Here is a 23,454-nt window from a genome sequence, read left to right as displayed (position 1 = left end):
AATAATACAAAGATACTAAGGATGGGCAATAAATGTGGTTTTGCCAGCATCACCCACATCATAACAATAAAAGATGCTTGTGAGGTGTTGTGCGAACTCCAGCTCTTATACTGCAGTCAACGACTTAAAACACCCTCCTGAGAGTGGAATTGATTATAGTCAGTGACATTTGATGGGGTGCTCCAGATTAAGATTTTCACAATGTGAATTTTGCACCAACAGGCAAACCGGATGCACTGTTAAGTTCTACCTGTTTCTGGCACGAGGGCAGCACTGCTCCACCAGGCAAAATATTAAACCTCCTGGAGAGTTACAAAAACCGAGCACCAGGACTGCACTATAGTCAGAATCTGTTGAGATAGCACAGGTTTGTCCAAACTTTTCATGTGGGGGGGGGGGGGGGGGCACATTACAATTTTTGTCTTACAATGAGGGGCCAGTGAGACAATTTCGTAAAGACATAAAAATTTATCTTACTATCAAAACAACAACAAAGGTGCATTTTTGTGGAGAAGCTCTTAATGAGAAGACTAATATATCGACTAACTTTCTGGTCACTATGTTGGACACTGATTTAGTGAGATAGCTGGCATTTTTTTTGCTTGCACAAATAGTCAACGTTTGCCTGCACACTTCTTCTAGTGATGTGGAGTATTCTGGATAGATGCCAGTCAGGAGTGATCTTGATCACTCTCTTTCTGCCCTCCCTCCACCCTCTCCTCCCCCTCCTGCCCCACGCTTCCCTCCCCCTCCCCACACTCTCCTCGCCCTCTCCTCCCGCCCCACACTCTCCTCGCCCTCTCCTCCCGCCCCACACTCCACTCCCCCTCTCTCCCTGCCCCACACTCCCCTCCCTCACTCACTCCCCCCTTCACACACTCCCCTCCCTTTTTCTCTCTGCCCCACACTCCCCTCTCTCCCTGACAGTTGTAGAAAGCAGAAATGCTTAGGAGAGGGTTGATCAGTTTTAAAAAAAAATCTCAAGTCAGTTTCACAGTTAACAGATCCTGACATTGGGAACAGCAGTTTCTGAACTTCGGACAAAACTGAGGTAAATGGGAATCAGGGGGAAAACCCTCCGCTGGCTGGAGTCATACCTAGCGCAAAGGAAGATGGTTGTGGTTGTTGGAGGTCAATCATCTGAGCTCCAGGACATCACTGCAGGAGTTCCTCAAGGTAGTGTCCTAGGCTCAACCATTTTCAGCTGCTTCATCAATGACCTTCCTTCAATCATAAGGTCAGAAGTGGGGATGTTCGCTGATGATTGCACAACGTTCAGCACCATTCGTAACTCCTCAGAAACTGAAGCAGTCCGTGTAGAAATGCAGCAAGACCTGGACAATATCCAGGCTTGGGCTGATAAGTGGCAAGTAACATTCGCGCCACAAAATTGCCAGGCAATGACCATCTCCAACAAGAGAGAATCTAACCATCTCCCCTTGACATTCAACGGCATTACCATCGCTGAATCCCCCACTATCAACATCCTAGGGGCTACCATTGACCAGAAACTGAACTGGAGTAGCCATATAAATACCGTGGCTACAAGAGCAGGTCAGAGGCTAGGAATCCTGAGGCGAGTAACTCGCCTCCTGACTCCCCAAAGCCTGTCCACCATCTACAAGGCACAAGTCAGGAGTGTGATGGAATACTCTCCACTTGCCTGGATGGGTGCAGCTCCAACAACACTCAAGAAGCTCGACACCAACCAGGACAAAGCAGCCTGCTTGATTGGCACCCCATCTACAAACATTCACTCCCTCCACCACCGACACACAGTGGCAGCAGTGTGTACCATCTACAAGATGCACTGCAGCAACGCACCAAGGCTTCTTAGACAGCACCTTCCAAACCTGCGACCTCTACCACCTAGAAGGAAAAGGGCAGCAAATGCATGGGAACACCACCACCTGCAAGTTCCCCTCCAAGTCACACAGCAACCTGACTTGGAACTATATTGGCCGTTCCTTCATTGTTGCTTGGTCAAAATCTTGGAACTCCCTTCCCAACAGCACTGTGGGTGTACCTACCCCAAATGGACTGCAAAGGTTCAAGAAGGCAGCTCACCACCACCTTCTCAAGGGCAATTAGGGATGGGCAATAAATGCTGGCCTAGCCAGCGATGGCCACATCCCTGAATGAATACAAAAAAATATTTGGGGTCTTGCGGCAGGCCTTTAAAAAAACTCAATTTGTCTGAAGTTCAGAAACTGCTATTCCCGATGTCAGTATTAGTCAGCTGTGAAACTGACTTGCGATCCTTTTTAAAAGTCGATCTGACAAAGGGTAATTTCCCATCTGCAGTCAGAGCGCCCTGGGGAGGATAAGGAACGGCCTGTTGGCTAACCCTGAGATAGCAGGCCTGAGCACCTCCAGATCTGCTCACGAGCTGAGTAAATTTTGGGAAAACAAATACACATATTTCCATTATAAATGCTCCTCAAAGCAACAACCAATCCACAAATTTCTTGAACAAGATGGACTACTAATGCATGGTTCAGGAATTAAATATTTTAAGAAAAAAGTACCATTTACTTAACAGGATAGGTACTAGCATGCAAACACAGACTAGCTAGTACTTAGGAAAATATACTTCAGAACGTTCATCAAGGAAGTTCCCTCTTTTCTTTCAAGCTCAATATTCCACTATATTTAAGACTCAAAGTACCAAACGCTTGTGACCGCTGTTTAGAGGTTGTGCAGCTGTTCTATGTATAGACCACTACAGTTGGCTCTCCTACACTTTGAGGTGTTAACTCCCAAAAAACACACGTACTAATCCACTGTTGGGTTGGGGATGTATGTGGCAGTAAAAGGATGCTGCTCCTCGGTACACTGACGTTGGGGCTCCGTATTTGGTAGTGATGCCCAGCACGCTTAAGGGACTGGGACCTGACTCTGGATGTAAAAGGGAGAGCCACACACGGAATTCACTGTATTACTGAAAATATTAGAATGGGCACGGTACGTTAAAGACCATTTAACAGGCACGTGTCGGAGCATGGAATCATTTAACCAGCGGTCTTAGCAATGAATGTGTCGACCATTATCACTATCCACTCTTACCTGATCAGTGACAATCTCGTGCAGATCAGGAATGCTAAGATCAGCTTTAACAAATGGAATTTTGTCTACTTCCTCAGGGAATGGCCGATGTTTGACATTGTACTTGATTCCCACATCATCTTTTGGAGGAGGATGAGGCTCAGGAACAAATGCCTGTGAATGACATTTCAGTTACATTACAATAGGTTTTTGTATATGTTTTCCTCCTCCCATCTCTTCCTGCTGGGGTATGGTTCCATTTTTAGCATCAGAAGGCATTCTGACCATGGGGGTTTTCAGTCAAACTTACAACTTCTACAAGCTCACTTTCCAGCAGGAATCGCTGGATAACGATCAGGAGCAGGAAGTCAGACTAATTATTTCTGCTCTATCCCAGGGGCGGGGGTGGGATGAGGTCAATTATGACACGTTTATGGTTTGAGAATTGCTAATGCAACAAAGATCCGGAACTGAAGGTAGTCTGCACAGCTCATTTACACAGTGCCTGCATGGCTCACTTGGAGAATGACCAATGCATTTCTTTGGTCAGAAAGCTGTTGTCGTACAGAATGCTTCATCACAGGGAGGAGTCTTTTAAGGGAATATTAGTTAAATATTTGAAGCAGAGGACACAGGGCTATGGAGAACAAGTGGAATTAGCATTGGATCCCTCTAAAATTGCCTGCACAAATATGTCGAGCTGAATGGTCTCCTTGTGAGTTGCAAACATCTATGGTTTAATGCATGGCGCTCACTAAACTTAGATGTTGAATTGCAAATCATTCTGAGCATTGCATCACCTCTATGCCGGCATGTGAAATTACAGGTACAGGTTCAGTATTGCAAACACCTCACCTGGAGGGTGCAATTTAACTGACTGGCAATATTTGCTTGATGGACTGCCTCTTTTGGCATGGGAACCACTGTATCGTAGTGCAAACTATGCTGGTCACCTATACTACTTTGTGGGGAATGTAGTGAGAAGGGGCAACAGCCCCAGCCTGCATACTCCAATGCACAAGCTACTGTGGTATTTTCTTCTGACAGACAGTGATTCCACAATGAATAGAATTTTACAGAATTACAATACTCATCACATTATTTCACTTTGCTGTTCTCCTACAGATAAAGTCAATTTATTATTTCAGTAAAATGAAGAACCTAATAGGTGATATGATCACTAGAATGAGATGTTGATGCACTAGGTAATATAGTACTGGTGTACTGAACTCAAACCTTTTGGCTTGCTCGAGACCCCCTTGGCTGGTGATAGAGTTGCATGGTCCATGCGTGCCTCCCAGACATTCCCCGGATCAGGACAGTAACTGAGGGGCAAGGATCTGTTGGGAAAGCAAACGAAATGTGTCCCAGAACAATATTAAAGTGCAGCAAAGATTTACGATGTGTCAAAGCTTCTTTTTAAGTAACATGATTCCTTTTGTTCAGTTGGATCTCCCCTCCTCACACAGCAGAGGGGCACTGGCATCCTGCTCCCAGATTCCAATCAATGCCATTCTGAAACGTTGGTACTGTCCCACAGCAACGTGGCTGAGATTAGGAACTCAACATGTAGGGGAAGGGTTGTATCTGAAAAAGTACCTTGCTTTTTCTCGCCATAGATCCTGATGGACCTGCTGTGTATTTCCAACATTTGTAGCTACTTTCTCTCTAGTTGCGTGGCAGAAATTACAGGCACAAACCCACTTTCTATCGCTCTTGCAGGGCTGCGGACGGAATGCTTCAATTCCTTGGTATCACAACTGCTTTTTATAAGTTATTTGCTTTCTGGGATGGCCTGAGGCTACAAAGCAAGGAGTGGAACAGCCAAAGGCATTGGGAAGCTTTCAATCGCATTTACTCCCAATGCAATCCAGGTGTTTCTGGATAGCCCGAGAGTTGATTACATCCCGCACTTCAACCTGAAGAGGACTACTGACCAGCATAAACAGCTAAAGGAAGTGCTGGCACACAGCCAAAGGTTAAAAACTCTTGTCAACATTCTCAATTATTAATTTGACTGCATTTAGCTTAAAGCAGCAGAGTAGCTTTGTAACCCTAACATCTGAAAACAAACATGCTGCGGTTGGTAACAGGGGCAAAGCAAAGGCACAATTCAGATTGCAGAAGTCAGAGCTTCACTGGTAGCTGCAGGGACCAAATTGCAGAAAAACACCAAGCAGCTGAACTTGGTTTAGTGAAGGCAGATGCCACAGGCATATATACTGCTCAGATTTGTTGACTACAGTTTGCAGCATATGCAGGAAGAAAAGATTTCAGGAAGAAATGCCCCTGAAGGTGGTAAATCCGACATATATATGCGCAACAGAAAGAGGGGAGGCTGATAAGCATAGTGGGAGCAGGAGGAACAACAGAATTGTACAGCACAAGAGGTCATTCAGCCCATCGCACCAGCACTGGCTCTCGGAAAGGGCGATCCACTTAGCCCCATTATCCCACCCTTTCATCATACTCAAATATTTATCTCCTGATAAGTATCTTCCCTAGTGACTACTTCTAGAAAATAATCACTTGGAATGTTAGCTGCTTTTAGTTCAACTCTGTTGCAGGCTTAACGGATCTCACTTCTTTGTTAATCCTCTTGCTGTTAAGCTGGAATGGTTGCTTACTGTTGCATTTGGCTGCTACACCAGTGTTTATTCCTTGCTTTTTCCTTGCTACTCTGATAGACTATTTTACTTTTTTCTTTGCAGGTTCCTGCATCCTTCCCTGTGGTTTCACTAAGATTGGCTTTTCCTTTCTTAATTATTTCACTTTGCATTGTCTTGTTAATACATTTAGGGTCACATTTGTTTAGTCCACTATGGCCACTGGTGCCCTGGGGTGTTGCTACTTTCATTCCCAGTGTGCTATCTTGGTCACTTGCAATTACCAAGTTGAGATACGAGTTGGCTCTTGTGATATCCCCAATGCACTGGGTCTGCAAGTGAACAGGCACTAAGGCAACTCACTCAGATAGCTTGGGTATTCCCAGTTTATATTAGGTTGGTTAAAATAGTCTGAGCTGAAAGATATGCAAGCTGCCAATAAAGCTGGAACATAAACTGCAGCATGGGCTATATATTGTTTCTGAGCAACTGAATTTGTGGACAACCACAAAAACAAAACAAAGCACTTAGTCTGAAACAGATTGAGAACTCACTCTGATCATTGCCCAGGGGCTGTTCCAACATTGCCAAGATGATGCTGTTGTCTAAGACAAAGTATCGAAAATGGTTCTTGCTTGTTGAGGTCAGCCTGGAGTATTTGATTAGTGTCTCTTCGTTCAGAAGACTACATGGTGAGGCAGGGCCACTGGGAGAGGGGAATGCTCCAAGAAACTGCATTATACTGAGAAAAACAAGTATAATATCCATTATATCTGTAAATGTACAACCAGTTAAAAAGTAACATACAAGCTTATATAAATCTACGTTTAACCAATCTTTAAGCAACGAACGTTCAGTAAAATTCAGGTCTCTTTAGTCTGACTAATCTCGTCCACTTTCCTACGAAGACATTGAAAATGATAATAAAAGAACTTTCATTTATATACTGCCCATCATGCCCTTAGGACGTCCCACAGAACCTCACAACCAACAAAGTACTTCAAGTGCACTCACTGATGTAATCGAGGGAAACTGAGCACGCAAGATCTCTCAGCCAAGATGAGATTGTTATATTAATTTTAAAAAAAATTCATTCAGGATTTGGATGTCGCTGGCAAGGTCAGCATTTATTGCCCATCCCATAGTGCTCCTATTGAGTGGCTTGCTAGGCTACTTCAGGAGGCTGTTAAGCATCAACTACACTGGTATGGGACAAAGACTGGGTAAGAATCTCTAAAAGGCATTAGTGAATCAGTTGGGTTAATTCAAGCAATGTTGTCAGAAATTTAGTTCTGTGCCTTACCAGGTGAGTGCAGCCTCAGCAGCATCCTTTACCCTCATTGAAGCAGGGTTCAGCTCCTTATCTCCCTTGTATCGCACCTCCTGATCACTGGTTTTAGATTTGCTTCCTGAGATACCCAGCTCCACAATCTCTAGCACCTCAATCAGACAGTCCTGAGAAAGCAGGAAGAAAGTCAGACTGAAAAAACAGCAAGCTTTTCAAGTTAAGGACGTTCAGCCACTCTTTCCTCACTTGATCTTTTAAATGGATAAAATCAAACTTCTCAGCCAGGGGTTCTGACGCAAGTCACTCATTTTAGATTTTGTCTTCTTGAACTCATTTCATACAGCTCTAATTTCTCTGATCTGATTGAACAGCCAGAGGTCGTGATACACATCGGTACCAATGACATAGGCAGGAAGAATGATGAGGTCCTGCAGGGGGAGTTTAGGGAGTTAGGTAGCAAGTTAAAAAACAGGACCTCTATGGTTGTAATCTCTGGATTACTCCCTGTGTCACGTGCCAGTGAGGCTAGAAATAGGAAGATAGTGGAGCTAAACACGTGGCTGAGCAGCTGGTGTAGAAGGGAGGGTTTCAGATATCTGGACCATTGGGATCTCTTCAGGGACAGATGGGACCTGTACAAGAAGGACGGGTTGCATCTAAACTGGAAGGGCACTAATATCCTGGCTGCAAGGTTTGCTAGCGTCACGCGGGAGGGTTTAAACTAGTGTGGCAGGGGGGTGGGAACCAGAGCAGTAGGACAGCTAGTGAAATAAATGAGGAGGACATAGTAAATAAGGCCAGTAGGACTAAGAGGAAGAGCAGGCAGGGAGATGTTGCTGAGCACAGCGGGACTGGTGGTCTGAAGTGCATTTGTTTCAATGCGAGAAGTATAACAGGTAAGGCAGATGAACTTAGAGCTTGGATTAGTACTTGGAAATATGATGTTGTTGCTATTACAGAGACTTGGTGGAGGGAAGGGCAGGATTGGCAGCTAAATGTTCCAGGATTTAGAAGCTTCAGGCGGGATAGAGGGTGATGTAAAAGGGGTGGGGGGGTTGCATTACTGGTTAAGGAGAATACCACAGCTGTACTGCGGGAGGACACCTCAGAGAGGACATACAGCGAGGCAATATGGGTGGAGCTCAGGAATAGGAAGGGTGCAGTCACGATGTTGGGGGTTTACTACAGGCCTCCCAACAGCCAGCGGGAGGTAGAGGAGCAGATATGTAGACAGACTTTGGAAAGATGTAAAGGTAACAGGGTAGTAGTGGTGGGTGATTTTAACTTCCCCTATATTGACTGGGACTCAATTAGTGCTAGGGGCTTGGATGGGGCAGAATTTGTGAGGAGCATCCAGGATGGCTTCTTGAAACAGTATGTAGATAGTCCAACTAGGGATGGGGCCATTCTGGACCTGGTATTGGGGAATGAGCCCGGCCAAGTGGTCGAAGTTTCAGTGGGGGAGCATTTCGGGAGCAGTGACCATAATTCCATAAGTTTTAAGGTACTTGTGGATAAGGATAAGAGTAGTCCTCGGGTGAAGGTACTAAATTGGGGGAAGGCTAATTATAACAATATTAGGCAGGAACTGAAGAATTTAGATTGGGGGCGGCTGTTTGAGGGTAAATCAACATCTGACATGTGGGAGTCTTTCAAACGTCAGCTGATTAGAATCCAGGACCAGCATGTTCCTGTGAGGAAGACAGACAAGTTTGGCAAGTTTCGGGAAGCTTGGATAACATGGGATATTGTGAGCCAAGTCAAAAAGAAAAAGGAAGCATTCGTAAGGGTAGGAACAGATGAAACACTTGAGGAATATAAAGACAGTAGGAAGGAACTTAAGCAAGGAGTTAGGAGGGCTAAAAGGGGTCATGAAAAGTCATTGGCAAACAGGATTAAGGAAAATCCCAAGGCTTTTTATACATATATAAAGAGCAAGAGGGTAACCAGGGAAAGGGTTGGCCCACTCAAGGACAGAGATGGGAATCTATGTGTGGAGCCAGAGGAAATGGGTGAGGTACTAAATGAGTACTTTGCATCAGTATTCACGAAGGAGAAGGACTTGGTGGATGATGAGCCTAGGGAAGGGAGTGCAGATAGTCTCAGTCATCTCATTATCAAAAATCCAGGAAATTATAGGCCGGTGAGCCTTACGTCAGTGGTAGGGAAACTATTAGAGAGGATTCTTCGGGACAGGATTTATTCCCATTTGGAAACAAACAAACTTATTAGCGAGACACAGCATGGTTTTGTGAAGGGGAGGTCGTGTCTTACTAATTTGATTGAGTTTTTTGAGGAAGTGACGAAGATGATTGATGAGGGAAGGGCGGTGGATGTAGTCTATATGGACTTTAGTAAAGCCTTTGACAAGGTCCCGCATGGCAGACTGGTGCAAAAGGTGAAGTCACACGGGATCAGAGGTGAGCTGGCAAGATGGATACAGAACTGGCTCAGTCACAGAAGACAGAGGGTAACAGTGGATGGGTGTTTTTCTGAATGGAGGGATGTGACTAGTGGTGTTCTGCAGGGATCAGTGCTGGGACCTTTGCTGTTTGTAGTATATATAAATGATTTGGAGGAAAATGTAGCTGGTCTGATTAGTAAGTTTGCGGACGACACAAAGGTTGGTGGAGTTGCGGATAATGATGAGGATTGTCAGAAGATACAGCAGGATATAGATCGGTTGGAAACTTGGGCGGAGAAATGGCAGATGGAGTTTAATCCGGACAAATGTGAGGTAATGCATTTTGGAAGGTCTAATGCAGGTGGGAGGCATACAGTAAATGGCAGAACCCTTAGGAGTATTGACAGGCAGAGAGATCTGGGCGTACAGGTCCACAGGTCGCTGAAAGTGGCAACGCAGGTGGATAAGGCATAAGGCATGTTTGCCTTCATCGGTCAGGGCATAGAGTATAAAAATTGGCAAGTCATGTTGCAGCTGTACAGAACTTTAGTTAGGCCATACTTAGAATATTGCGTGCAATTCTGGTCGCCACACTACCAGAAGGACGTGGAGGCTTTGGAGAGGGTACAGAGGAGGTTTACCAGGATGTTGCCTGGTCTGGAGGACATTAGCTATGAGGAGAGGTTGGAAAAACACGGATTGTTTTCACCGGAACGACGGAGGTGGAGGGGCGACATGATAGAGGTTTACAAAGTTATGAGCGGCATGGACAGAGTGGATAGTCAGAAGCTTTTTCCCAGGGTGAAAGAGTCAGTTACTAGGGGACATAGGTTTAAGGTGCGAGGGGCAAAGTTTAGAGGGGATGTGCGAGGCAAGTTTTTTTTTTTTTTACACAGAGGGTGGTGAGTGCCTGGAACATGCTGCCAGGGGATGTGGTGGAAGCAGATACGATAGCGACGTTTAAGAGACATCTTGACAAATATATGAATAGGAAGGGAATAGAGGGATATGGGCCCCTGAAGTGCAGAAGATGTTAGTTTAGGCAGGCATCAAGATCGGCGCAGGCTTGGAGGGCCAAATGGCCTGTCCCTGTGCTGTACTGTTCTTTGTATAGCAGGGAAGAAACTTCATTTGTGGTTTCATAGGAAATCTGGGAGGTCTTCTGGCTTCTGCACATGAGTATAACTCTTAGTAACAAATCCCCAATTGTAGGTAATGATGGTTGACAAGAAGAAGCAGGGCCAAGGAGATGAGAAAGGGAGGAATGAAGGAATGAAAGATAGCACAAAGACTTTAAACATCAAACCACTATAAAACAAATCAGCAAGATATGTAAAACAAAGTTAACCAGTCATTTATGTGCAATGTCAAACGCACCTTTTCATTTAGCATGTCTGGATGTTCTGAGAGCCAGACACACAGACATTGGAAGGCTGCCACAATCATGGAGTGTAGATCTCGGGAATGAAATGGGGCGGGTCTGCTGCACTGGTGCACGATGTAACTGCATACCGAACTAACTGCACGCTTTCGGTCTGTCGAATCTACGCTCACCTTCACCTGTTTTAAAGAACAAGTAATTAACATCCATTTTGGGGATCAGTGTAAAGATTACAAGATCGACCATGAAAAGGAGGCTGCTGAAGCTAGGGGTTGTTTTACAGCTTCACTCTGTAAATATAGATTTCTCTAAAGGTTTTTAGAAATATAGGAAAAGACAATTAGATGCAATCAGCCAGCCCTTTTTGACATAAACATTAGTCCCTTCATTCACCTGAACGTGTCTATACTGCTCATAGAATCTTACAGCACAGAAGGAGGTCATTCAGCCAATTGTGCCTGAGCCATTTCTTTGAAAGAGTTATCCAATTAGTCCTACTTCCCTCTTTCCCCATCACTTCACTAGCCTTACCTAGATTTATTCCCTTATCTATTACCTTATTTGGTTTTAAAAATTCCTGAGTTACTCTTAACTGCCACAGCCATTGCGACCAATTTCCTATGTTCAACTCTGCCCGTTTCCTTCACAATGTTAAAAATTAAATGTAAATAACACTTCACAAATTGAAGTACTGCTGAAAATGACATTTTGTCGAAGCTTTTCGTCTTGCACTCATCAGGACAATTCGCAAGAATACCAACGTAAGGGAAAAAAACAACTTATACTACATGAGAAGAGTGCTGACTGATTGGTAAAGGCGTTGCCATGGAGAATGCACCAGTTTACGGTGACTGACAGTTAACTGTCAAGCTTTGTTTGAAATTTAAACCAGGCAGCTTGACTCTGGTCAAGGCATTGCCCTGAGGAATGAACCAGCGAATGGCTGTCACTTATTTCGTTTAGCTCGAACAGGCGCAATGTGTGTACATGTTCTTTCTGTCTGCAAAAAACAGGGCCCTGTGTATGAAAATATGTAGCTTCCTGCACGCGCAAATGTGCCACACTGCGAGCCCGACTGACAATCTTGAATTGGTTGCCAGCATAATTCTTAGCACACTGCGGATTATTTAGCAAATGTTGTCCAATCGCGGAATCACATCTAATGTGGGACACCATGTTTTGAGTTTTGCAAGCACGGGCTGTTGGGTACGGTCTTTACCTTGCCAGTTGCGAACAGCGGAAGGGACATGTTGTTTGATACAATCCTCCAGTCTTTGGAACGTACGGCTTATATGCCTAGCATCACACTGGCATTGAGATTCATACATCACATTACTCATTTGAGAGATAGGCAGAACGTCTTTTTGGCTTGATGGCAGCAACCTGTTAGTCGCGAACATCACGTGTTGCTACTGCATAGTAGCAGTGTGAAACAGCTAGCTTCATCTGTTGCTCAAATTGTTGGGATACATTACCCTTCCGGGGTAATTTGAGGTAGACTGGGCACTTTTCAGGGCTGAAAAAGACAGCCTTCGGCTTGTTCACAAGTTTGCGCGATATACAGCGACAAATGATCTGATCAGGGTAGCCTTGTCACACAGGATGCCTTTGATTCGCCCTATTTCAGCATCAAGCTTGCATGGTGAGCAAATGGCTTGGGCCCTATGTACGAGGTTGCCGATAAGGCCAATCTTATAGTGCATGGAATTGTAAGAATCTCAATGCGTGTATTGACCAGTGAATTTCCTTACACGTCTTAATGGGCTCCATCCTGCACTCAAATTCACCTTTGAAAAGGAGCAGTCAAATGAGCTCCCTTCCCTTGACATACTAGTTGAAAAATCTGCTAAGGGGTTCTCTACTACAGTCTACTGCAAGCCTACCTTCACTGGTCAATACACATGTGCTAAGAATTACGCTGACAATTAGTTGCTTTCCCTTACATTGGTAATCTTGCGAATTGTCCTGATGAGTGCAAGACGAAAAGCTGCGACAAAATGTCTGTTTTTAGCAATACTCAAGTTCTGTACTACCAAATTGAAGTATGTCAATCACACAACCAGCTTTCAAAATACTGCAATGGCAGATTGCTCAAAAAAGACCCAATATTCAGGTCAACTACATCAGTGCAATGAGGAGAGAGATATGATTGTGTCGTTCTTCAAAAGCCTGCCTCCTGGTACAATGTCGGAGATCCTCAGAACATTCCCTCCAACATAAGGTCGGAAGTGGGGATGTTCGCTGATGATTGCACGGTGTTCAATACCATTCACAACTCGTCAGATACTGACGCAGTCTGTATCTACATGCAACAAGACCTGGACAACCTTCAGCTGGTGCTGATAAGTAGCAAGTTACATTCACACCACACAAGTGCCAGGCAATGACATCTCCAAAAAGAGAATCTAACCAACTCCCTTTGACATTTAATGGCAATACCATCGCTGCATTACCTACCTTCAACATCCTGGGGAGTTACTATTGACTAGAAACTGAACTGGACCAGCCAGATAAATACTGTGGCTACAACTGCAGGTCAGAGGCTGGGAATTCTGTGGCGAGCAACTCACCTCCTGACTCCTCAAAGCCTACAAGGCCACAAGTCAGGAGTGTGATGGAATACTCTCCACTTCCCTGGATGGGTGCAGCTCCAACATCATTCAAGGAGCTCAACACCCTACAAGGTAAAGCAGCTCACTTGTTTGGCACCCCATCCACCACCTTAAACATTCAATCCCTCCATCAATAGCACAGTGGTAGCAGCGTGTACCATTTACAAGATGCACTGTAGCAACTTGCCATGGCTCCTTAGACAGCACCTTCCAAATCTACAACCTCTATCACCTAGAAGGACAAGGGCAGCAGATACATGGGAACACCACCACGTGCAAGTTCCCCTCCAAGTCGCACACCATCTAGACTTGGAACTATATTGCCACTCTTTCACGGTCGCTAGGTCAAAATCCCGGAACTCCCTTCCTAACAGCACTGTGGGTGTACCTACAAGACATGGACTGCAGCGGTTCAAGGTAGCGGCTCCCTACCACCTTCTCAAGGGCAATTAGGGATGGGCAATAAATGCTGGCCTAGCCAGTGATGCTCACATTCCATGAACCAATAAAAAAATTTAGAGGAAAGTCTCATCAAGCTCAAGAGAGCAAACACCAACCCAGATTGCTAAGTGATTGTGAAAGTTTCTGCTAATAAACAAAAAAAAAAGTACAGGAACAGAGTCACTAAGGACAACCCAAGAGCAAACCCGACCTGTAACCTGAACTTACTGCAAACAGTGGTTGGAGGGTGTAGAATAGAGAAGACGTCTTAAGTTTTAGTTTGTCAATCACTGTACATTGTTTAAATATGGTCATTTATGCAGTAATCAGGTCAGTGGTTTAGCTCTACAGTGTGGACCAGAGGTCACTATTGAAATGAAGGGTTTTTTGATTCACACAGTGCAGTTTTGCCTTCTGAACTGTAAAGAATTCATCCATCACAACTCTGCTCAGTGTACCGAATTTTCCTACAGGATTTGAATTTTGTGTCATGAAGACCCCCTCTGCCAAGAATGAGGCACATTAACATATGAACATTAATTTTAAACTGTTACTGGAGTGAAGAAATTACTTGTTTAAAAAGAGATCACCAGACACCTTGGCAGGAGGATATTTGCATACTAAGAGATGGTGCTTGGAGAGACAAAAGAATTGCTCACTGATTCAATTAACAGAGATTGGGCTGGGCAATGGTGATCCACATCTTGTCGGGGTAAGAGAGAGCACTACATTTCCCCGCACCCCCCCCCCACCCACCGAGAGCTTTGAAATGCAGAAGTTTGTTTAAACAGTTAGTCACATGGATAACCTGCTGGCCAACGTGGAGTTTTGAACTGTGCTCACAGGACAGTTTGATCAGACTGCAGATTATAACCGAACATGGACCAAGACAGCCTCTCTCCTGCTTTCTCACAAGCCTCTGGACCCACTGAAGACACATAAACCTCAAGAGAGAAAAGACTCCTACGTCGAAACAAATTAAAGCGTGCACTGAGCCCCAACGAACAGCAAGACTTACTGGCAAACAAAGACTCCACAGTGAACTCAATGGACCTTAAATAACTGCCAGATATTGCCTCAAACTTTGTCCCTTTATTCTTTCTACTTTTTCTGTCTCTATCTGCATGTATGTTTATCGTGTACGCATGCTAGCGTGGTTGTGTCACGTATTCGTAGTCGTTCACTGGATTAGAATTTATGATTAATAAACTTCCACCTTTCTTGTTTAAATCTAAGAAAACCTGTCTTATTTGATTTCTTTGCTTTGCAATTGGAAAGCAGTGAACGACGATTCACTGAGCTAAAACACGGTGTTTTTAAAATTAAACCCTGTTATGGTTAAACCAGGCAAAGGCTGAGAGGGAACCCCTAGACCCGTCTCACCTGGTCATAACAACTGCAATATACACACACTATCTTTTACGTGCAACTGCTCAAACCTCAAATAATTGACAGCTAGAACTGTCAAGCAGCAGTCATTCACCTGTTGAAATCATATTAAGATGAAATGCAAAAGGTTAGCACACATAAATACTGCTTAAGAACTTCAAGTTACCAGAAACCTAAAAATATCATATGTGCAATCCACTACAAATGATCTGAAGGCTTTTTTAAAAAAATTCATTTGTGCGATGTGGGCTAAAGGCCTGCTCGGGTCTCCAAATGAGACCCGAACTGAGCCCGACAGAACCCCATCCGACCCTGAGCCCAACCCGGCCCGAGTTCTTCCCTTTTTTCCCGCGTCCGACACGACCATCAGTTAACCTACCTTCCGTTTTTCACTTTGTTCCTTACCTGCGCAAGCTTAAAATAACAAAACCACCTTTAAAGTCCAAAAAGTAAATTAACATTAGAGTCACTTACCTGAGGTTGTGATGGAGCATGTCCGATCTGGCTCGACCCGAGGCCGAATGCTAGACCTGGAAGTGCAACCCGAACCTGACACGTCATCGGGTCCGGGTCGGGTAGCAGGCCTTTAATGTGAGCATCGCTGGCTCGGCCAGCATTTATTGCCCATCCCTAATTGCCCTTGAACAGACTGGCTTGTTAGGCCATTACAGAGGACATTTTAAGAGTCAACCACATTGATGTGGGTCTGGAGTCACATGTAGGCCAGGCCAGGTAAGGTTGGCAGATTTCCTTCCCTAAAGGGTGAACCAGATGAGTTTTTACAACAATTGACAATGGTCACCATTAGACTAGGTTTTTTTTTTAAAATTCCCAGGAATTCGAACCCATATCCCCAGAACAGTACCCTGGGTCTCTGAGTTACTAGCCCAGTGACATTACCACTACACCACCATCTCCCCACATATAGATATCACATGCAGCGTGCAGTTACACTGTAATTGCACATCACTATGTGAGGATATCCATCACTTCACAATTCCAGTGTCAAATCCCTGCTTTCAAGAAAATGCTCTGGAGTTCATTAGAACCTGGACATTTTATAGGCGGGGGTGGGGGGGTGGTTGGAAACAGCTTATTTAAATGTTTTGTGAGTGGAGGCACTCCTGTGCATGAATGTACATGCAGGTGTCTTGTGGCCGAGAGTCTGATTTGCAGCTAGGCAAAAGATGACGCTGCAAGCTGCAGACTGATAGCTACTGCAGAACCTCAAAGCACGTTTTGCAATTTCCTCTTTTGATCAGCTGGCAAACTAATGTTCACAGAAACTCAACATTGTGTTCAAGAGTCCAGATCAAACTATTGAGAAATCTGCACAAGTAGAATTTCTGTTCGCCCATTAAAGTGTGCACTGTCTCCCAGAGATGACACACCCCACTTGCTTCTCATCACAGAGCTTAAGTGCAGGTCTGCAAAGCCGAGATTTAGGGACGCCTGATACTCTATTTAGGCTGTGAGGAAGCAGTCACAGGTCCGTTGAAGAGCACTGGATTTGTCAGTCATTGTTGAGTACAGAAAAATCCATCTAATCAAGAATGAGAAGGAATAAACAGAAAACCATCTTGAATAATTTTTGTGCAATTGCACCCCACTGATCCTCTAGGTGTCAAAGAGATACATCATAATCAGCAATTCTCAACTTTGGAGACACTTCAAGTAAAGATCCTCTGCTTTAACCAACCCCTCCCCTTCCCTTCCCATAACAATAGCCTGTTTAATGCATGGGCAGCCAGCAGGGTCCAGATTCAATCCGTTTTGACTTCATGTAATTTCAAGAGCAATAGTTCACACAATTAGACATATTATAATATAAAATGCAAGAAAGCTTAACTATCACAGTACCTTGGCTAACCCGGAGAGCAATTCAAGTGCTGCCAATGAGATGCTCATGTCCTGTCTCCACTGGGAGTTCAGTCTTTGCGTTACCAAATGGATACTGCGAATCAGTAGTCCCGATGCTGTATCTGTATGAAGAGCTATGATATAACCCCAATACCACACACCACGGGGAGGGAAAACAATTGGGCATTAGTAACTACAAGCAAAGCAAATCGAAACAAGCACAAGCTCACAACCCATGCAGCAAAGAACAGCAGTCAGAAAGGAAAGCTGCTCCCATCCCAGTAGCAATGAGGCTGTGTCGATTTGGTAGTCATTAATGTCAATGTTAGAATCAAAGGACCCAAGTCTTCATATCAACAATGTGGGGCAAGGTGCTTCATGGACCAATTTTAGAACAAATAGCATAGATGGAAAGATGAATGCAACTTGCAGGGCTGTTTCAGTTAAACATTAATACTTTGCCAAAAAAAAGTTATTTACGTTTTTCAATCTAGTACTCAAAAATTCAAAATGCTGAAAATGCATCTGATCTGAGATTGCCGAAATCAGATTAGTTTCCCTCACTCTTTCATCTAAACTACTTCATGGAATGATTGAATAATGTAGGAATAAGCTGATATCAGTGAAATAATGCACTGAAATCAAGAAAGGGTGGGAGTAATGTAAATCTTACAAAATTAAAGGGTATGGATACAGCATTTCAAACCTTTGAACAGTATAATTTTAATAAGGGACTATTACAAGTCTGGTTAACAATTTAACAACAAAAGGACTTTTTTTTTGAGGGTGGGAGTGGAGGAATGGTAGAATCTACTTGATCAAAAACACTGGTCATATACTCCACCATGGTCATTGTCCAATGGGATCTCAGCTCCTATAAACAAAGTGAGAGTTCTGTGCAGGAGCATAGGAATAGGAGGCCATTCAGCCCCTCTAACCTAATCCGCCATTCAATTAGATCACAGCTGATCTGTATCTCAACTCCATCCTTTGATTCTATCAGAGATAACTTTCAAAATGCTAGTAAACTTTTACTCTCTACAATAATGTAACCAGTTACACTGAAACTGGTACAACGACTAGGAACATGTTTACCCTCAACCCCTTTAGATTTATCCTGAAGGCTTTTACCCATCTGCCTGCTCCAATGGGGTATAATTCCACAAGTAGCAGCTGCACAAGTGGGCAATAATCATATCGAAGTTTTAACAACCTTCAGAAGATACCAACTGTGGAAGAGATTACAGCAGAAGCAAGCATTCAAACTGTACTGAGAAGATGGTAGGGCTATTACTGGAACGATGAGATGAAATGGGCTAAAGGGTCACCTTTAAATCGAGTCTAATTACAAGTCTCACACCTCTAATGCACTGTACCATGTGCCAATTCTAAAATTTGGCCTTTGTAACTAAATTATTGTGCTCTTTCCACTGGACAGCTTGAGGGAAACATGTGCTCGAGATAAGTGATGGTGAACACTACAGGCAAAGGGGCTTAAATAATTATCGGACAGTGGATTATCTGCAAAAAGTCCAATCTGAACACTGGTGGACAAGTCAGAAGACAATTGGCTCTCCTGCCCAATAATAATGGCCAATCAGAAGCAAAAAAAAAAATTTCTTAAATGACAGGTAAATACAGTACTAGACTGCACTGTATATTGTTAATATGTAGACTCACGTGAACAAGCAAAAGAACTATCAAGGTACTGTTCAGTAACAACGCAGCAAACGATAAAGATGGTAGCGATATAAACTTCTGAGAGATGTGACTATTAAATCTTTGAAGGTGTTTTACTACAGATTTAAAGGTCAAGACAGTAGATTTTGGAAATAATTCTAGAATTAAAGCACATGAGCTTTTTAAAACTTTATTTTCCTGGATATTGTGGGTAAGTTTTCTCCTTTGGTTCTGAATTTTTAAATTCCCCTTTTGCTTGGGGGTTGGGAAGTACCATTCAAAACAAGATCATATTAAAAAATATAGCAATCAGTGTCAGATATCTGAAAGGGAGGAGCAAGGGAAATTAGAAGAGTTTGAACAAACAAATTCATTGAATGGTTGCTGGTCCATAATGCTACAAGAATCCGATCTGGATCATTGCATATCAGGTAATAGGAGACTGGGATATTGCTCATCTGACTGGTGCTTTAACAAGTGGTTATTGTCTCTCAATCACAATTCAAGGTTTGGCTTTATTTCATATCAATAGCATTGTTTTGATTTTATAGTGGGGGTGGGGTGATGGTGCAGGTTTATGTATCAAGTAAGATGCCTGAACTGGTGGGAACGACATCCAAAATAGTGGATGATACACAAATATGGCAGATTAGTTTACAGTTATACAGCACAGAAACAGGCCCTTCGGCCCATCATGTCTGTGCCGGCCATCAAGCACCTAACTATTCTAATCCCATTTTCCAGTATTTGGGCCCTAGCCTTGTATGCTATGGCATTTCAAGTGCTCATCTAAATACTTCTTAAATGTTGTGAGAGTTCCTGCCTCGACCACTCCTTCAGGCAGTGCATTCCAGATTCCAACCACCCTCTGAGTGAAAAATATTTCCTAAAATCCCCTCTAAACCTCCTGCCCCTTACCTTAAATTTGCGCTTTCTGGTTATTGACCCCTTCACTAAGGGCAAAAGTTTCTTCCTATCTACGCCCCTCATAATTTTGTATACCTCAATCATGTCCCCCGTCAGCCTTCTCTGCTCTAAGGAAAACAATCCTGCTTTTTCAGTCTCTCTTCATAGCTGAAATGCTCCAGCCCAGGCAACATCTTGGTGAGTCTCCTATGCACCCTCTCCAGTGCAATCACATCCTTCCAATAGTGTGGTGCCCAGAACTGTGCACAGTAGTCCAGCTGTGGCCTAACTAGTTATTTAAACAGCTCCATCATAACGTCCCTGTTCTCATATTCTATGCCTCGGCTAATAAAGGCAAGTATCCCATATGCCTTCCTAACCACCTTATCTACCTATGCTGCTGCTTTCAGTGATCTTCTTTCTTTTGGGCCTCCTTATCTCGAGAGACAATGGATACGCGCCTGGAGGTGGTCAGTGGTTTGTGAAGCAGCGCCTGGAGTGGCTATAAAGGCCAATTCTGGAGTGACAGGCTCTTCCACAGGTGCTGCAGAGAAATTTGTTTGTCGGGGCTGTTGCACAGTTGGCTCTCCCCTTGCGCCTCTGTCTTTTTTCCTGCCAACTACTAAGTCTCTTCGACTCGCCACAATTTAGCCCTGTCTTTATGGCTGCCGCCAGCTCTGGCGAATGCTGGCAACTGACTCCCACGACTTGTGATCAATGTCACACGATTTCATGTCGCGTTTGCAGACGTCTTTATAGCGGAGACATGGACGGCCGGTGGGTCTGATACCAGTGGCGAGCTCGCTGTACAATGTGTCTTTGGGGATCCTGCCATCTTCCATGCGGCTCACATGGCCAAGCCATCTCAAGCGCCGCTGACTCAGTAATGTGTATAAGCTGGGGGTGTTGGCCGCTTCAAGGACTTCTGTGTTGGAGATATAGTCCTGCCACCTGATGCCAAGTATTCTCCGAAGGCAGCGAAGATGGAATGAATTGAGACGTCGCTCTTAGCTGGCATACGTTGTCCAGGCCTCGCTGCCGTAGAGCAAGGTACTGAGGACACAGGCCTGATACACTCGGACTTTTGTGTTCCGTGTCAGTGCGCCATTTTCCCACACTCTCTTGGCCAGTCTGGACATAGCAGTGGAAGCCTTACCCATGCGCTTGTTGATTTCTGCATCTAGAGACAGGTTACTGGTGATAGTTGAGCCTAGGTAGGTGAACTCTTGAACCACTTCCAGAGCGTGGTTGCCAATATTGATGGATGGAGCATTTCTGACGTCCTGCCCCATGATGTTCGTTTTCTTGAGGCTGATGGTTAGGCCAAATTCATTGCAGGCAGACGCAAACCTGTCGATGAGACTCTGCAGGCACTCTTCAGTGTGAGATGTTAAAGCAGCATCGTCAGCAAAGAGGAGTTCTCTGATGAGGACTTTCCGTACTTTGGACTTCGCTCTTAGACGGGCAAGGTTGAACAACCTGCCCCCTGATCTTGTGTGGAGGAAAATTCCTTCTTCAGAGGATTTGAACGCATGTGAAAGCAGCAGGGAGAAGAAAATCCCAAAAAGTGTGGGTGCGAGAACACAGCCCTGTTTCACACCACACAGGATAGGAAAGGGCTCTGATGAGGAGCCACCATGTTGAATTGTGCCTTTCATATTGTCATGGAATGAGGTGATGATACTTAGTAGCTTTGGTGGACATCCAATCTTTTCTAGTAGTCTGAAGAGACCACGTCTGCTGACGAGGTCAAAGGCTTTGGTGAGATCAATGAAAGCAATGTAGAGGGGCATCTGTTGTTCACGGCATTTCTCCTGTATCTGACGAAGGGAGAACAGCATGTCAATAGTCGATCTCTCTGCACGAAAGCCACACTGTGCCTCAGGGTAGACGCGCTCGGCCAGCTTCTGGAGCCTGTTCAGAGCGACTCGAGCAAAGACTTTCCCCACTATGCTGAGCAGGGAGATTCCACGGTAGTTGTTGCAGTCACCGCGGTCACCTCTGTTTTTATAGAGGGTGATGATGTTGGCATCGCGCATGTCCTGGGGTACTGCTCCCTCGTCCCAGCACAGGCATAGCAGTTCATGTAGTGCTGAGAGTATAGCAGGCTTGGCACTCTTGATTATTTCAGCGGTAATGCTGTCCTTCCCAGGGGCTTTTCCGCTGGCTAGGGAATCAATGGCATCACTGAGTTCCGATTTGGTTGGCTGTATGTCCAGCTCATCCATGACTGGTAGAGGCTGGGCTGCATTGAGGGCAGTCTCAGTGACAGCATTCTCCCTGGAGTACAGTTCTAGGTAGTGCTCAACCCAGCGGTCCATCTGTTTGCGTTGGTCAGTGATTATGTCCCCCGATTTAGATTTGAGGGGGGCGATCTTCTTGATGGTTGGCCCAAGAGCTCTCTTCATGCCATCATACATTCCTCTGATGTTTCCGGTGTCTGAGGCCAGCTGAATATGACTGCATAGGTGTTGCCAGTAGTCGTTTGCGCAACGCCTAGCTGTTCTTTGTGCAGTACTTCTGGCTGCTTTAAGTGCTGCGGATGTTAAATCGCTGGGGGCTTTCTTGTAGTTCAACAGTGCAATGCGCTTAGCGGCTATGACAGGTTCCAGCTCTTCATTATGAGATTGAAACCAGTCTGCATTTCTCTTCGCACTTTTGCCGTAGGTGGTCAAAGCTGACTCATAGGTGGCGTCTCTGATGTGGGCCCACTTGGTCTCAGCATCCCCTGTGGGAGTGTTTTGAAGGGCTGTTACAAGTGAATTTAGAAATTTTTGTAACAGCTGTGGGTGAGAAATTCTGCTCGTGTTGATGCGCGGGTGGCCCTTCTGCTTGGAATGATGCAACTTCTTTGGTCTGAGTCTAACCTTGCTGCACACCAGGGAGTGGTCGGTGTCGCAGTCCGCACTGTGGAAGCTGCGTGTGATTTGAACACTGTTTAAGGCGGCTCGCCTTGTGACAATGAGGTCTAGCTGGTGCCAACGACGTGATCTTGGGTGCCTCCATGAAACCTGGTGACAGGGTTTAGTGTGAAAGAACGAGTTGGTGATGCAGAGGTTATGATAGGTACACAACTCAAGCAGTCTCTGCCCGTTCTCATTCATCCTTCCAACGCCTTCAGTGATCTATGGACAAGAATACCAAGGTCCCTCTGACCTCCTGTACTTCCTATGGTCCTACCATCCATTGTATATTCCCTTGCCTTGTTGGCCCTTCCAAAATGCATCATGTCACACTTCTCAGGATTAAATTCCATTCGCCCCAGCTCCACCTATCTTACCAGCCCATCTATATCGTCCTGTAATCCAAGGCTTTCCTCCTCACTATTTACGATACCACCAATTTCCATGTCATCTGCGAACTTACTTATCATGCCTCCTATATTCACATCTAAATTATTAATGTACACTACAAACAGCAAGGGTCCCAGCACCGATCCCTGTGGTACACCACTGGTCACAGGCTTCCACTCGCAAAAACAACCCTCGACCATCACCCTCTGCCTCCTGCCACTAAGCCAATTTTGGATCCAATTTGCCAAATTGCCCTGGATCCCACGGGCTCTTACCTTCTTAACCAATCTCCCATGCAGGGCCTCATCAAAAGCCTTACTTAAGCCCATGTAGAGTACATCAACTGCTTTACCCTCATCGATGCATCTAGCCACAGCTTCGAAAAATTCAATCAAGTTAGTTGGACACCATCTCCCCCTGACAAAGCTATGCTGACTATCCCTGATTAATATCTGCCTCTCCAAGTGGAGATTAATCCTGTCCCTCAGAATCTTTTCCAATAGCTTCCCTACCACTGATGTTAGACTCCCCAGAATGTAATTACCTGGT

At 44.7% G+C, this 23,454-nt stretch overlaps 1 protein-coding gene across 12 annotated transcripts in view; it reads right to left on the bottom strand.

The window, feature by feature from the left end:
• The window catches only part of ralgapb (Ral GTPase activating protein non-catalytic subunit beta), a 180,968-nt gene that overhangs the window by 46,701 nt on the left and 110,813 nt on the right, over positions 1 to 23,454 (bottom strand). For 10 of the 12 annotated variants that reach the window (XR_010976594.1, XM_068048703.1, XM_068048702.1 and 7 more), the window contains 6 exons: positions 17,027 to 17,160; positions 10,721 to 10,903; positions 6,955 to 7,106; positions 6,206 to 6,393; positions 4,282 to 4,385; positions 3,067 to 3,219 (listed from right to left, as the gene is read on the bottom strand). Coding sequence is in view for 11 of the 12 variants with exons in the window: in XM_068048703.1 (XP_067904804.1) it covers positions 3,067 to 3,219; positions 4,282 to 4,385; positions 6,206 to 6,393; positions 6,955 to 7,106; positions 10,721 to 10,903; positions 17,027 to 17,160 (914 nt within the window). In the remaining variant the exon portion in view is untranslated. The remainder of the gene's footprint in view (positions 1 to 3,066; positions 3,220 to 4,281; positions 4,386 to 6,205; positions 6,394 to 6,954; positions 7,107 to 10,720; positions 10,904 to 17,026; positions 17,161 to 23,454) is intronic. The other 2 variants (XM_068048704.1, XM_068048711.1) reach the window with 1 other exon arrangement.

Source organism: Heterodontus francisci, chromosome 16, assembly GCF_036365525.1.
Source record: "Heterodontus francisci isolate sHetFra1 chromosome 16, sHetFra1.hap1, whole genome shotgun sequence".
Lineage (NCBI taxonomy): Eukaryota > Metazoa > Chordata > Chondrichthyes > Heterodontiformes > Heterodontidae > Heterodontus > Heterodontus francisci.
The sequence above is the reverse complement of the archived record's forward strand: the minus strand, read 5'-3'. Positions and strand labels throughout refer to the sequence as shown.